The 17,029-nt window shown below is 41.5% G+C and overlaps 1 protein-coding gene across 6 annotated transcripts; it reads right to left on the bottom strand.

The window, feature by feature from the left end:
* Nucleotides 1-2,043: 2,043 nt before the first annotated feature.
* LOC102482364 (disintegrin and metalloproteinase domain-containing protein 21) lies at nt 2,044-17,029 on the bottom strand. Of its 6 annotated transcripts, none has more exons than XM_014588256.1 (3): nt 17,009-17,029; nt 4,898-4,994; nt 2,044-4,555 (listed from the first exon to the last, which is right to left on the bottom strand). In XM_014588256.1, the coding sequence occupies exon 3, from the start codon at nt 4,405-4,407 to the stop codon at nt 2,173-2,175; it is 2,235 nt and encodes a 744-aa protein (XP_014443742.1). In that variant the 5' UTR covers nt 4,408-4,555; nt 4,898-4,994; nt 17,009-17,029; the 3' UTR covers nt 2,044-2,172. The 6 variants fall into 6 exon arrangements, with proteins under 6 accessions (XP_014443742.1, XP_014443745.1, XP_014443740.1 ...); XM_014588259.1 differs by having other exon boundaries at nt 4,943-4,994; nt 17,009-17,027; XM_014588254.1 differs by lacking the exon at nt 17,009-17,029 and adding an exon at nt 13,975-14,060.

Below are 17,029 nucleotides of genomic sequence, written 5' to 3'. Positions count from 1 at the left end.
TGTGCACCCTTCCTCCTCTGTCTTGGTCATCTTGATACTATTATATTTGTGGCTACTTTTGCTATTTCTTTCCTCTTTCTTATTTTCATTCTCTAAAAAGAGGCCATGATTTTTTTATTCTTAGAATGAGTGGAATGTTTAGTGTACACGGGTGACTGTGTAGAAAACAACCAAAGAACTTCAAGACATCGTCACTTTTTTTTTTTTTTTATTTCCCCAGTTAGAAAAATAGGTTGAAGGACTGAGAACCTAAATCCATCACAGACTGAATTGAGTTAGATGAGTAAGTTTTTAGTAAATCTTGGAGTAATTCTCTTTCAGTAAGCTCTAGGACTGCTACAAATTCAATGAAAAGTCTAAGCAACCCTATTCCTCATCTCCAAAAGGCTGTGGGCATCAAACTGTATCTCCCAAAAGTTCAAAGACCAGCTCTGCAGACACTCCCACACACAAATTAAAATCATGTTGGTGTCTTGAGTAAGGAACAGTACATGTGGTTGAGGTATGACCGTTTTTACTATGTCTTTGGCCCAAAATAATAGCATGATTTTAGAAGACAATGCACTTTAGAAATTTCAGATCAGCATATAGCACTCCTCAAATTCAGCAAAAATGATTTGAGAGAAAAATACTATGAATAAAAGGCCACCACATGTTGAATTTGTGAATTTAGCCCCTAGCTCTGTACAGTAACTATGCTTGATGCTTGCCCTTTCTCTCTCGGCAGAGGGTCTTAAGACTGGGCCAAGCCCAATTCTGATGCCTTTAAAATATGATCCTTAACCTTTAAATTTGATTTTGTTGTAGCTGTTTTTGTTTTTTTTCTGAACACAGGAAATACATGATTTAATACTTATTACAGCCAATGTATGATTGTTGGTATTTTCTTTCTCTGTTTTAGATTCGACATTAGAAAAGAGTTGAGTGGCAAATGTTAATCGTTCATCTTCAGATATTGGAGGAATTTTATCTAAGTTTTCAGTTGTTTACCAAAGATGGGAGAGGGTGGTGATAAAAAATATTAAAATCTTCTGATATCTCGCTCTTTCTTGTGTTTACTGTACCAAGGTACTTACTGTGTCACTCAGGGTTCAGCCACAACATGAGAAAGCATACCACTGAGGAGACCGTGAGATACCGACAAGATGGTGCAGCTATTGCTGTAGCACTAGAGGTCAAAGAGAAGGAGTTGGGGGGGTTCAAATGTAAAACTCTGCCTAGGTCCCCTGTTTCTACGACTTGAACCTCTGAGGAAAACATACCTCCAACTTGGTACTGGAACCTCTGGTGGACAGCCAGTGAATGGAGACTCCAGCTCTGATGGTGAGTGGTTTGTATGCGGTACTGCGGTCTCTTGGCTGATTGACAATGATTGGGTGCTTTTGAGGGATTTTAGATATCAGTAGCAATAATGAGGGCCTAAAGCGCTACTAAGCAGCCAAGGAGAAAGTTGTTACCGAGGGGACGCTGACATCAACAGCAACCACTCTGTTCTGCCAGATGTCAAGGCTGCCTCTGGGACACCTATTGGCAGAAAGCAGTAGTGAGAAGACTAGCCTAGAAGAAATGTGATGTGGAGACTCCCATTCTCCGTGTGATTAAGCAGAGTAAAGAGAAGGGGGTTTAGAATTGATAGATGGGAATTAACACCCACGTAATATCTGAGAGCTGTGCCTTTGCTCAGGAAATGCAAAGAGACCAATGCCATGAGAAATAAATGACTTAAATTGCACAAAACCATGAGAAGTAAGAATATACTAGGAATTACCACTAATAATTAATTTTTACATACACTATAGACTATTATTAACCTGTAGACTATTCTATCATTGGCCTCTGACACATGTAGTGATATATCGTCAGGATACTAAAAACATACAAAATTGTATTCAGAAGTTGGTTTATTTTCTAAAATTGTAAAGTTTGCTATTTTTTTTTTATTGAGACCCACGTTTTTTTTTTTTGCCTATTTTTCTACGATGAAATGGGAACATTCGGATTTCTAAAGTTTGGTATTTTTTTTTATTGAGACCCACGTTTTTCTGCCTATTTCTACGATGAAATGGGAACATTCGGATTTCCTTGCTCATTTGAAGAGGGAGCACCTTCTTTCCCTTACTCTGGTGTAATTTGAGCAGGGGGAATGGGAATGCTTTCTGCTCCTTGCTCAGGTCACATTGGAGCTGGTTCTTTTTTTGTTTCAGGTGGTACTTGATCAGTTTTCTGTTCTTCCTTGGGTTTCTCTTCTTCTTTCTGCTTTTTCCACATGAGTAGAAGACAGATTAAACAACAGCATAGTAAAACCAAAAGAGGAATCCACAAAAATGGTAGCAGGGAAGACTTCGCCCTCTGTTTACTTTGCTGTTTTCTCGGAGGGGGTGGGCCACTGTCAACACTGCCTCCATGGCCTTCCATCTGGCAGAAGGGCGGGTTCCACATATGGCTACAATGGCAGTGCTGTTTATTGTTGCAGACACCCCTCATATTGCAGACCTCAGGAACACAATCACTGAGATTCAAAGTTGTCTTGCGGACACATTGCTTCTGCATGCATATACGCCCTGGGCCACACGCTGTGCCGTCTCTGATTTCGCCAACATCAGGTATGGTCATACCGTAGTGGTAGTCAGTACCCCAACATTCAACACCATTGTAGTGAGTCCAGTGCACAGTACTATGATCTTTCAATAAAGGGATTTCCATCACGTTCTCACACTGAAGTCTACCGCACAAGGTATTTTGGAGTGTACATGTTATATATTTACTATCCTTCAGGCCACAGTTTCCAAAACGGTTACCTAGCATGTTCATAGCACTGTAGCAAGCCTGATTTGCACTCTTGGCTACTTTACCAAAAATTTGCCTGCATTGTTCTTCACGATCATTACATCTCTTTTCATAGCAGGAGCCTCCACCCGTGCAAAGGACCCCAGCCTGCACATACACATCCTCTGGGCACTGGTGGGAAGTCCCGTTGCACCACTCGGGAAGATCACATTCACTGCTACTTTCTCTACACACTTCACCGGCTGGCGCAAACTGGCAGTCCTGGCAACAGAGCCCAAAAGCACATGCAGCCCCAGGTACTAGGGTGCAGTTTTCCATACAACATGGGTCTTCTCTACACTTCAGTAAGGAGCCACAGTCACACTCCTCTTCCTGCTCGATCACAGCATTCCCACAGCGCGAGATTGAAAAGATGGGCCCTGTATATTCAAGTCTGTAGACACATCTCCATTTTGGAATCATTTGAATGTAGTAACCATAACTGCAGTTGCTGAATTTAGCTATGATTGGAGGTCTTCTACTCATTAAGCAAGATCGATCCCCACAGATACAGTAACTGTCATCATGTTTTAGACCTAAAAGATGGCCAAGTTGATGGACCACATACGTTGCACTTTTAGCCAAGTCCGTTGGAGTGTAACGGATAATTCCACAACTGTAAGTTGCATGACACAGAGTAGATGTGTACGAGAGGCCAAAGATACCTGAAAAGGATTTCTTTGCTATCAAATATGCAACATCATGGGGCATACGGGGATAGAGGCTCGTCTTTTTCCATGTGGCAAATTTCTTCACAGAAACTGCCACATTGTTGGTTAATTCAAAGGGATCTGCGGTAGTCCATATCTCAACTGCAGCTAAAATCATGTCAATTCCTACTGGAATCAAATAAGTGTTTGCCATATGTGAAATAATCAACATTTGGTTTTGTAAAACTGTGACATTTCTTTCGCTATGAAGGTACGCTTCGTGGTCAAGAAGTATTACCTTTACAACACTCCTTTGGTGGAGCCACCAGCCCTTATAGTCACTCTGCATCAGAGTCGAATTATCAGTCTCCAGATACTTTAATTGGCGTTCAATTTCTTCATCTGTTAATCCACACTGCATGGAAGGGAGTTCTGATTCCTCATCGACCATCTTGTATACTAGATGTTCAAAGGTGGTGGAAAAGCTTATGGGTTTGATTTCATAATTAGTGTCATTTGTCTGAAAGGTTCCTTGGAACCCTCCCAAACAGTTGTTGATAGCAACCTGCGACTCTGGGTCTCCCTCCACATAACCGTAATAGTAGCAGTCATCCCGGACAAAAGGGTGGTCCTCGACCAGAGCACCCTGGTCTGTGTACGTGAACAGGGAGAGGGAGCTGGACACCAAGAATTTCTTGGGTTTCATGTGGATAACGTGCCTCTGGCCCCCAAAGTGCAGGCTGTAGGAGACCCAGCCTGGACTCTTCATGACTCTACCTCTGCCACTTACCCTCACGGGTATCACCACTTCTGGGGGACTGTGATGCTGACAGTTTCCAATCTGGGGCCATCCACAAAGACACAGACATGCTCCCAGCCAGAGCAGCAGGAGGGCGGTATGCTCACACCCCAGGGCCTCACCCTGGGCCATTGTATAGTAAAGATGGTGGAGCTGTGTGTGAGGAAGGGAGGGGAGGGCAGGAGGCAAGGCGGATCTGTCTCCTCTCTTTCAGGTCCTTGTTTGCTCACTGACAATGACTGATGTCCTCTTGAAAGACAATGCAACAGAGCAGCAAAAACTAAAAGAGAAAAAATGAGAACAAGGGTAGAGACAGAGGTGGCACTGTGAGAAGGAGGGAGTGTAAGACAGAGGCCAAAGATTGGGTTAACACAAATTCTTATCTTGTCACAGGACTCAATGCACAGCACTGGACTTGCTCCTAAATACTGACGTGGCAAGGTCAGATTGTTTGTGGACGAAAGAATTTCTATGGGTCTCTGGTGAATGACCCTTGAACCCTGATGAAGGACACATGGATATATTAGTGTGAACTAATTTACATGTGCATAGACATATATACATGTGAACATTTCCCAAAACCATTTGAAAGAAAAGAGCCTTAATGAAGAGGTGAACTTACTTCTTGTTCGGATGGGGCAGTCTTGACTCATGCGTATAAACTCACCATAAACACCTCTTCCCTTTCAATGTCAAGTGATGTATTATGTAGACAATTACTGAAAAGAAATATGTAAAACTAATGTCAAGAATACTCACATACAGTAGTATTTCTCTTACGGTAGGTAATACATAATTTTCTGTAAGCAATCATTGCGGGACCTGTCTTCATGTGATCCTTTCAGTTTGTACTATGTCAAAGTACCAATTGTCTCTCAAAACTAGTTGTATTAGAACCCGCAGTTAGTGTAATGGCTGTGTCGCTGGACTCCCATGTAGTTGACTGCTGTTTGAGTCCCGGACCTGGTAGCTTAAACTCACCCCAGGTGTGTGTGCGTGTGTGCTCAAGATCCCAAGAGGAGAAAGGAGAAGGGATGGTGGCATGGTCATCCCCCCAGGGGGTGATAATTAAAACAGCAAAGGTAACAGCATGAAGTAGACACATGGATCAGCTGAACAAAGCAGAGAATTCAGAAATAAACCCCCAAACATACAGTCACTTGGTCTTTGACAAAGGGCACTAGACAATGTGATGGAGAGATTGCCTTTCACTAAACATTGTGGAAGAACTGGAAATACAACTGAGGAACGATGAAACTGAGCTCTGATCTCTCACTATTAATAAGAAGCGACTCAAAAAGGATGAAATATTCAACTGTAAAGCCTCAAACTGTAGTACTAATGGAAGAAAACTTATTGGAAACTCTTGAAGACATTAGAGTGGCAACGTTTTCTTAAATCAGACCCTATAAAGAAAAGGCCATGGGACCAGCAGTTAGCACAATGGCCATGTCCCTGGATTCCCATGTAGTCGACCGTGGTTTGAGTCCTGGACCCGGTGGCTTAAACTCATGCTGGGCACATGTGCATGTGTGCCTAACATCCTGAGAAGAGAATGGAGGAGAAGGGATTGTGGCGTGGCCTTCTCTCCCTTGTTTTGTGTCTTTGTCTCTCTGTCTTTCTGGGGAGTGCACGCACCCTATAACAAAAAAAACCTCTCCAAAGAAAGAAAAAGAAAAAGAAAAGGCCATAGTCCCCAAAAAAGAAAACTGGGATTACATTGATCTAAAAAGTCTGCACAACAAATGGAATGATTAGGGTACAGAGAAAATCCCCAGAAAGGGAGAAAATGTTTGCAAATTTTGCCTCAGAGGAGGGACTGATAATCAGAATGTACATTGAATTTAAGGACGTCCCCCATTAAAAAAGAAATAATCCATTTTAAAAATGATCAAATTAGCTGAACTGACAACTCTCCAAGGAAGACATGTGAATGATCAAATGGTTAAGAAAAAATGTTCAGCATCTCTTATCATAAGAGAAATGAATATCAAAACCACAAGGAGATACCACTTAATTCTGGTGGGAATGGCTATGATGAAAAAAATAAATAAATAAATGGGGACCAGCAGTTAGCGTAACGGCTATGTCGCTGGACTCTCACGTAGTCGACTGTGGGTAGCATCCCATACCTGGTGGCTTGAAACTCATGCCGGGCGTGTGTATGTGTGTGCCTAAGATCCCGAGAGGAGAATGGAGGAGAAGGGATTGTGGAGTGGCCATGCCCCCAGGGGGTGATTTCTCTCTTTCTATCTCTCTGTCTCTCTCTGTCTGTCCGGCGAGCACACGTGCCATCTACCAAAAAAAAAATCTCTTCAAAAAAAAAAAAAAAGAATGACAAGGACAGTTTTGGTTGAGGTGAAATGGGGAATCTTCTTACTTTGTTGGTGGAAATGTAGATTATTACAACTACCGTGGAAAGCAATATGGAGATTACTCAAAATTATACAGAAAAAACTATAAGACCCAGTATTTCCACTCCCTAGGATTTACCCAAAAAATCAGAAAACACTCAGTAAGAAAGACAATTGCACATCATGTTTATTGGCAGCATTATTAATCTAAGAGCTGAAGAATTTATAACTGAGTTGAAAAACTGGCACATACATACTCTAGAATACTATCCAGCCATAAGGAACAATAAAACTTTGTTATTTGATTCAAAGTGGATGAACGTAAAATATGTATGGTGACAGAAGTGAGTCAGACATTGAATGATGCACACAGTATATCCCCACTCCATAGTTATTGACTATCTATACTCTATGGCAGAAATGCAAACATCTGAAGATATGATAGTAGTGAGTGTAAGTGCAGATATCAGAGACTGTCAGGGAGGGGAAGTGGATGGTAGAAGGTGGGTGAGAGGAGCAAGAAAAGAAACCCTTACAAGAAGTTCTTTGTCGAAAATGATGTATATGGTAATTTCTTTGATTTGACTGTCATGTATGATTTGTATACTTTGAAAATCCATATTGTGTTGCTATAGAGATGTACAATGATGGCAAGTAAACAAAATTAAAAACTTTTAGTCATTTTGTTTTTATGTACTCTCATCCCACTGTCTTTCATATCTTGATACTACATATAGGTACCCACTATTTCTTTCCTCCTTGTTTTTATTCTCTAATAACAGGTTGTGATTTTTAACTCTTAGAATGTATGGAATTATTTACTTTACACAGCTAACTTTTAATAAAACAACCTCAAAAGAGCTAGCAGGTGCCACAAGGTTTTTCTTATTTCCTCAGTTAGAAAGATATGGGGCCAGCAGGTGGCATAGTGATTAAGGTGGCCGGACTCCCACATGGCTGACTGCGGTTCAAGTCCGAGACCTGGCAGCTTGCCTTTTCACTTGCATTCTCTCTCTCTCTCTGGTCAACTTCAAATTAAAATAAAATAAAATAAAATCAATGAATAAAGTTAAATAATTCTTTGAAAAAAAAAGAGAGAAATAAAAAGAAAGATATGCTGAGGAGCTGAGGACCTACATCATAGATTGGATTGAATCAGAGGTGAGTGAGGTTTTTGTAAATCTGGAACTAATTTTATTTCACTCAGGTCCGGGCCTGCTAAAGATTGAATTAGGAGTCTATGTGACTCTACTTCCTCAACTCTGAAATATTATGGGCATCAATCTCCATTTTCCAAAGTTCAATACCTGCTCTCCACCCTCTTCCTTGTACAAATTTGAAATCAGATAAGTGTCTTGAAGAGGAAACAGTATATTTGCTTGAGACATGCCCTCTTTTACCATGTCTTGTGTCCAAAATAAAACAAGATTTTAGAAGACAATGCTTTTTAGAAAGTCAAACAAGCATCTACCAACTCCACAAATTTCCCTCTAGTAGCAAATATTACTTGAGGGAAAATAGTATGAATTGTAGATCTTCAGCGTTGAATTTGTGAATCTAGTCCTGAATCATAACTAGAATATTTGGTGGTTTCTCTCTCTCAGGAGAGAACTGAGACAAGACCAAACCAATGTCCTTAAAATATAGTTCTTAAAGTGTAACTGGGATTTCCTCATTTTTGTTTTGTTTTTCAGAAGAAATACAGGTTGTAAGACTTATTACAGATTATGTAGAATTGTTAGTATCTTCTCAGTTTTAGATAAAAGGTTCCAAAGAAGTTGAGTGGCAAGTATTGTCATTCTTTCTTCAGATATTGGAAAAATTTCATCATTTCTGCAAGATGAGAAAGAGTGGTGGTGAGAGAATTTCACAAACTTCTGATGACTGACTCCTTCATGTATTTCCCACTGTACTTATTGTTGAGAGTTCAGTCACAAAGTGAGAATTCACATGTATGGGAAAACTAACATGATGCCGCTGTCACTACCAGGACTGGAGGTCAAAGTGAGGAAGTTGAGGCACTGTTTCAACCTAGAATTTTGGAGAGGTCCTAAAGTCCTCAGACTCCAACCTCTGAGAAAAGGTAGCTCCAACTTGGTGCTGGAACCTCTGGAGTCAGGTTGACTTTAGCAACTGGTTCACCACCTCTGAAGATAAGTTGTTTGGACACTTTGCTGCTGTTTCTCAGACTGACTGACTATGCTATTTTCAGTTACTGAACACAAGTAGTGTATTGCAAATGAAGTCAAGATGGCTTAGTCTGGCTTCCTCACCTCCTATCTTATCATGTTTGAAGGCCACAGGGTAAGCAACTTACTTTAGAGTTGTACTGTGCTTAAGCGATTGTTGCGTAATTACGACTTTGGTGATTTATGTCATTGAATGTAATGAACATGCGCGAGTGCCATAGATTGGTTTTGGTAATGAGTCACTATTGTCTGTAGCTCCTTTCAGAGAAAGGGAGCACCTGCTCAGCTAGGATTGCACTGCTCTGCCTTATTAGCTAGGTCTGCTCAGCTCCGCTTTGGCTCAGGCTGGTGACCCCTGATGGCCCTGGCTTAGCTCAGCCTTGGGTTGGCTCAGCTCAGTTCAGTGTGTGTGAACTGGGAGAGGGAGTAAGCCATTCTGTGAGTATTCTCCATGTGTGTTACTAACTCCAAAAAGGAGGAAGCACCTCAGAGTGCTTCTATGGGCTTTGTAAGTCTACTAATAGCTCTGTGAGCTCCCACCAAACTCAGCCAATAAAAAACATGACATCAGTGCCTTGATTCTTTTTCCAGTTCCTTGCATCTCTGTTCTTCCATCCTTCAGGAGAGGGAAGAACCTCACAAAACATTTGGTGCTGTGGACAGGATCCGAAGAGGTAGGAGATAACCTTCCAGAGCCTTTGAGGTGTTGGGAGGAACTCTTGCAGGGATGTGATTACAGTGTTAGCCACTTGCATATGCCCCCTGTGGATAGGATGGGGTAGGTGGGACACCAGAGAGCTTACAGAAGGCTTTGATTGCCATAGCTGAGGAGTTGAAGTTGGTAAAAGAGAAATGAGCAGTGGACATGGGGTGGATTATGCTACAGGGACTCAGATGACTAAGGATGCACTTTGTAATGCTGCAAAAGTGAAAGAAGAAGCTTTTGAGGAGCAGATGTTGGCTCTGGAACTTGATCTTGCCATGGCTGATGTGGAAAACATCCTGAGGATGGAGCATTATACCAGGTACTGAGAAATAAACGTGTTTTGCATGCTTGGCCTCTTGTGTACCAGAAGGTGAAGCCCAGGAACTGGTGGCACAAGGAAGGGTTCCCCAGGGTTCTTTCAGAGTAACTGAGTTCACGACGTGTGTACCTGCACCCAGGCTGAGCTGTTAGCCCCAGGTAAGCAATTACGGCAGGGGCTGGGGAGTCCTGTGACTGCTTGGTCATTTTGACTGTGGGACTTGGGGGTCAGTGATGTTGTTCTAGAAGTTGGCCTTCATCACCATCCCTATGGCAGTGACTTAGAAGTCTTGACTCCCATTGGAGGTCCGGGCATTGCTTTCTCTAGTGACTAATTCCTCCATGTTGGGGACAATGCCAGTGGGAGTAGAAGCATTGTCCAGTGTCCAGGCTTCCACATTGGAAACACTTCTGCATCTCTTCTGAATCAGAGGCTCTGACCTGAACGTTTTATTTAATTTTTTTGGAGAGATTTTTCGCTATTGGGCGCGTGTGCTCGCCAGCCAGACAGAGAGAGACATAAGAGACAGAAAGCGAGAAATCACCCCGTAGCAGGTATGGTCATGTCGCAATCCCTTCTTCTCCATTCTCCTCTCGAGATCTTGGGCACGCACGCACACGCGCCTGGCGTGAGTTTTAAGCCACCAGGTCAGGGACTCGAACCACGGTCAACTACTTGGGAGTCCAGCGACATAGCCATTACGCTAACTGCTGGTTCCTAGGACTTTTTTTTTAAAAAATTTTTTATTTAACTTTATTTATTTTAATATGACCAGAGAGGGACAGAATGAGAGAGAGAGAGAAAGTGAGAAAATAAGCCACCAGGTCTGGGACTTAAACCATGGTCGGGCATGCGGGAGTTCAACGCCTTTAACCATCATGCTATCTGCTGGCCCCTCTGACCCGGACTTTTTCCAGATCATGTCTTCAGGTAGGAGTTATCTGTCTTGTAGGATTGCCCTGCGTGACTATGTTCACAGGCAATTAGGTAGCTTTGGTCATAGGCAATTATGCCTTTTTTTCGCTGGTTTGTTTTTAGTAAAATCAACATTAAGGTAAATCACCAATTTATTACAGTGCTTTTTAAAGTTATCTGAGAACTTTTTCTAGATCTGTTTTAATCTGTGAGAAATCCTCTTAGTTTGTTTATCTTTTGTAAGGAGCAGCTAAATATCTCTAGGAGGGTGGAGCCCACTTTTTCAGTTTTATAAATAAAGTCTATCTTGTTGACCAAAATAGTGCTTAGCCATCAAAGCAGAGCTCCATCTGCAGGTCTGAGATCTGCCAGTGTCTTATTTATTTATTTGAAGAGTTGATTTATTTATTTTTTCTATAAGGCACATGCTCTCGCCAGACAGAGTCAGAGAGACAGAAAGTGAGAAATCACCTCCCACAGAGGATGGCCACACCACAATCCCTTCTCCTCCATTCTCCTCTCAGGATCTTGGGCACACATGCACATGCACCCGAAGTGTCTCTTCATTGTCCTTTATCTTAATAAGATCAGCTCTGAAACTTATCCTCAATGGACTTTCTTACTTTTTTTCAAAGTGGCATTACAGTCAGTTCTTAAAAGATCAAATATCTCCATATATATATATATTTTATTTTACAGTGATTTTTTCCAAAAGGATGTGTGCACTTGCCCAAGAGACGGACAGAAAGTAAGAAATCATCTTCCTGGGTGGAATGGCCACACAGCAAACCCTTCTCCATTCTCCCCTTAGGATATTGGGCATGTACACACATGCACCCAGTGAGAGTTTGAAGCTGCCGGGTCTGGGACTCAAACCATGGTTGTCCATGGACAGAAACATCACACCATCTGCTGGTCCCTGTCCACTATATTTTTAATCTGTCTTAATTTGAAGAAGGAATACTTCCCAACATTTTTTATGATCCCAGAGATAAACAAGGAAAAAGACTAATGAATGCATTTTCAGAGTCTCAAGGGAATAGTTCTGAGTAGTTAAGGCTATTTAAAGAGCTGTTCTGAATATTAGCAGAGAGCTAGACACAGCGGAAGTTCCTCAAGTGAAAGACATAATCACCAATAGGGAGCGCTTTATAGATGATTGCAGCAGAAGATGGGAGCAGGCAGAATAACGACCAAGCAAAGGCGAAGGCAGGTATTAGAGAGGACCCAATCTGAAGACGAGAAAGAAGAAAAATTACAAGTGCTTCTGAGAGGGGCCAGCAGGTGGCGTGGTGGTTATGGCACTGGACTCCCACATGCTGACCATGGTTTGAGTCCTGGAGGCAGCTTGTTACTCACTTTCCCTCTCTCCCCTCTGACTCTTTAGTGGGTACACTTGCCTTATAGCAAACTTAAATAATAATCATAATGATAAATAAAATAAGTAAATACTGTTTAAAAGTTAAGGAAAAGGACGGTGTCTCTGAGAAACATATTACCTAATTTAAAACAGTGGGTTGAAATCTTTCATCCCTTTGTGGAAAACAAAAACAAAAACAAATAAACAAACAAAAAACCTGCCAACAAACAGTTCTTTGAATATCACTTTTAATCGGTTCTTTTCCCTTTCTCTGGGACTCCAATATTATCTATAAGAAGTTTTCATATATCCCACTTACCACTTCTCAGTGTTACGCTTTGTTCTGTTTGTTTCAGCATGGGACTTTTCCACTTACCTGTGTTCCATGTAAGTATTTCTGGAAAATGTTCTGTTCATCTGTTGTTGCCCTATCTACTGAGTTCTGATAATGGTTCATCCTTCCCACAGTGAGGAAGAAGCAGAGGCCAGCTGGCCTGTTATCCCTGCCCTTTCTCTGGCCCACTGCAGAGTGTGACGGAAAGGGCTACCCTAGCACGAACTGACCTGCATGTGGCTCATGTCCCCCCCGGAGTGAAGAGGTGGCAAAGGTCGCAAGCTGGCGTTGATCATCACCCTCCCAGTCCTGAGTGAGGGAAGGCCATGCTGGCCCACGTGGTGCATGACTGAGGTTACCACCTTACTATCCCTGTCCCCAACTTAGCCCCCAGCTACACTGGGACCAGAGAGTTTTGCGTAGACAGGAAACAATTGCCTAAAATTTATCTTCGCAGAGAAGAAAACAACAATTAGAATGATGAGAAGCTTTAGAAGGAAGAACAGGTTTGCAAATTATACCTCACACAAAGAAACGATAATCAGAATATATAGAAAACTCAAGCTGCTAATCCATTATAGAACAAACATCCAGGGGCAGCCGGTGGCATGGAGGTTGAGGTGCTAGACTTCCACTTGGCAGACCACAGTTTGAGTCCCAGACTGGGTAACTTGAAAATCATGCCAGGGACATATGTGTGGGAGCCTAAAATCCAGAGAGGAAAATGGAGGATAAGAGATTGCTGTGTGGCCCTCCCCGCTGGGGGGAAGGGGCAGGGGAATCGCTCACTTTCCCTCTCATTGTCTCTGTTTCCCTCCAATGAGCACATGCACCCTACGACAAAAACCTAAGTGAAACAAAACTTTTAAAAAATGAAAGAAAACAAAACAAAATAAAGAAAATCGCATTACAAAGTGGGCAAATAGTCTGGACAAGGAAGACATGTAATAGCAAAATGTATGTGAAAAAATTGCCCCACATCTCTTTTCATGGGGAAGTGCAAATCCAAACCATAATGAGGTAAGAATTAGTGCTAGGTAAAATGACTGTGAGCAAAAAACTAAAACAGAACAACGGTTGGTGGGCTGTGGTGAATCCTCTTATGCTATTGGTGGGAAAGTCAATTAGTACAACTGCTGTGGAAAGCAGCAACACAAAAACCCTTGCCTCCAAAACACCTGGATTTGTAAACTTTGAATGCATGAGTGAATGCTTCCCCAGGGAACTTGGTGAAAACACTGAACTCTTACCTTGGTGTTTGAAAACAACAGGAGGTGATTTGGATGGGTGTGTTATCTGATGAATGTTTTCCAAATTCCTAGGTGGAATATTTCCTGTGGTCTTCTGGAAACTTTCTCTTTTATCCACAAGTGAATTCAATATGTCCCAGGAAACAACCTTTACTTTTAATTTTATGAAACCTTTACTTTTAATTTTATGAAACATTTACCTTTAATTTGACTCTTGTTCCTCCTATACCCTAATAATTACAGGGGATCAAGAAGCCTTGCGGGGCTCTTACCAGGTATGGCCTCCCCATGTCCCTCTTCACTCAGATCTCTGTGTCTAGAATAGTTATCATGTGAATTTCAGGTGACTCTTGGCTGACAAAAGAGTCACAAGTGGTGACCTTATGAGTCACAGTGGTGACCCTGATGAGATTCCATGGAACCTGAACATCCAGAAGAAAATGAAAGCAATGGCTGCTCCACTCGAGGAATCAGAGACCAGGATAGGGACAGTCCTTCCTCACTCTTTGAGGAATGGACTGATGTTTGTAGCTTCAGAGGGGCATTTCCATCATGGAACAAGAATGAACCAAACCCCAGAAGGTTTATTTACAAACCTTACAACTTCTCACAGCTGCTCACTACTCCATTGAAACTAAACCTTTACCTCGGCTACTACTAATAGTTTGCCAATATTGCCCTTGGTTTCCTGATGAAGAAACTTTGGATTTAGAACTTTGGGAGCAAGTAGGATGGGTTCTAAAAAAGACAAAAATGATCAAAAACAACGCATTCACAGGTCCGTCATTACCTCCTGGAGTTTCATTAGAATTGTCTTGACTTTCTTACGTACACCCAATGCTTCCCCATCCCAACAAGAAACCCCATCGGACAATGTAGCTGCTTCCATTAAATCTGATATGGAAGAGACTGAATTCCTTCAGTTCTGAGGGAGTCCCCACTGGCACACATCTTCTCTAACTGGGAATGGTGGCCCTTGAATGTTAAAAACAGAGGAGGCTCATTGTTATAATACATGTAGCCTCAATCTAAGTTGGAAATCTGGGAAAACTGGTCTAAAAACTAAAAAAACTCTAAAAATTCTAGGGCATGTCGTGACAAGCTGTTTTTCTAACTATATCATAATCTGTTCTTTTAAACTTTCCAGGGTTTATGCAAATTACAAAATTCTGTGGTCCTTGTTAACTCATTCTAGACCTGCAATTAGAGGGTTAAAATATAAAGCATTCTTAGCTCTGCAAGATCCCCTCTGCTTGTTAAGAGTACTCAAGTTTTCTTAAAAATCTGTGTATGCTTTCTGGCAGAGCCTGAGATAAGAAATAAACATCTAATGATTAATCTCTCAAATTTTAAAAAAGAGACAAAGAACTTTAAAAAAAAAAATCTTGGGACCAGCAGTTAGCGTAATGGCTTTGTCACTGGACTCCCAAGTAGTCCACTGAGGTTTCTGTCCTGGACAAAGGGGCTTACAACTGATGCCAGGCTCATGTGTGTGCATGCCCAAGATCCTGAAAGGAGAATGGAGGAGAATGGATTGCGGCGTGGGCCATCCCCCCTGGGGGGTGATTTCTGGCTTTCTGTCTCTCTGTCTCTCACTGTCTTTCTCTTTCTGGCGAACACAGCACCCTATAGCAAAAAAGAACCTTTCCAAAAAAAAAAAAAGAAAATGAAATCTTTCCTTTGCATGTGTATATGTGTATATGCATACATGTTATCCTGTCTTATATGTTGTCTGTCTATGTGGTCCAAGGCCTTAAGAAATTCCATTTAATTTGACTTATAAAGAGAACTCACATACAAATTAATTTAAATGTTTTCCATGTTCACGTGACTTACAATCTTTGAAAAGTAAGCTGTTTTCAAATATGGTTAAAAAAAGCTCATGGTTAAATTAAGTATTTAAGCTTTTCGGGACCGGCAGGTGGCATGGTGGTTAGGACAGCTGGACTCCACATGGCTGACTGTAGTTCAAATTCCTGACCCTGGCAGCTTGTTTTCTCATCTCTCTCTCTTTCTGTCTCCCTCTGGTCAACTTCGAACAAATAATAAACAAAATAATGACAATGACTGAAATTAATTTTTTTTTAAAAGAAGTATTTAAGCTTTCCCTATCTTTGACAAGGTTCCACACCCACCTCCCCCCAAAAAAGTCAAATTCTAAATTAAGTTCTTTGGCCTCAAAATAACTTTTGAATATTTACAGAGGGTCCCTAAAACATCCAAAGAGAAATGTTAGAATCAATCGGGCTTATTTGAATATGTTAAATGATGTGGGGAACTTTGTCAAATTGAGTCATTTTAATTTTCTTTACATTACATTCGAGTATATATATAAATATTTTATGGAAATATTTATGTGTATGTATGCGTTCTGTATTTATATACATATTGTGTTCCAAACTGATTTGAGGTTCACAGGAATCTATAGTGTGCTATTTAGCAGTCATGCTGTATGTTATTATGTTAAACTGGTGTATGTCACAAATATGATTCTTTTTTTTTTTTGTTTTTGTTGAGAGGATTCTTCTATAGGTTATGTGCGCTCACCAGAAAGACAGAGAGAGAAAGAGACACAGAAAGCTAGAAATCACCCCCCAGGAGGGATGACCATGCCACAATCCCTTCTCCTCCATTCTCCTTTCAGGATCTTGGGCACGCATGCACACGCACACATGCCTGGCGTGAGTTTAAGCCACCGGGTCCAGGACTCGAACTGCCATCGACTACACGGGAGTCCAGCGACATAGCCATTACGCTAACTGTTGGTCCCACAAATATGGTTAGTTCTTTGTCAGTTGTGAGTTCTTGTCAGATTTTTAACTATGGTTAGCTCAAGTCTCATTGTCCATGGTTAATTGCTTTGTTTGATGCCTTTCTAAAAACTTTTTTCAAATGACTTATCATCCTAAAGTGTTAGGTCTCCAAGAACATTCATGAAGAGGATCAAACGTGGATATACTGGGACCAGCAGTTAGCATAATGGCTATGTTGCTGGACTCCCATGTAGTTGACCATGGTTTGAGTCCCAGACCCAGTGACTTAAACTCACACCGGGTGCATGTGCGTGCGTGCCCAAGATCCCAAGAGGAGAACAGAGGACAAGGAATTGCAGCGTGGCCATCCCCCCTAGGGGATGATTTCTCACTTTCTGTCTCTCTGTCTCTGTCTTTCTGGCAAGCTCACGCGTCCTATAACAAAAACCTCTTAAAAAAAAATAAAAAAGAGGATATACTGTTATAAGTATAGGTTTCTAATAACCTTATCATTAAACTGGGAAAAAGAAGTACTCTTGACATGCTTACTTACCAAGCAGCAAAATGCCTATTT

Source organism: Tupaia chinensis, unplaced genomic scaffold (assembly GCF_000334495.1).
Source record: "Tupaia chinensis unplaced genomic scaffold, TupChi_1.0 Scaffold000271_1, whole genome shotgun sequence".
NCBI classification, from domain to species: domain Eukaryota; kingdom Metazoa; phylum Chordata; class Mammalia; order Scandentia; family Tupaiidae; genus Tupaia; species Tupaia belangeri.
This window is presented reverse-complemented; position numbering and strand designations above follow the sequence as displayed.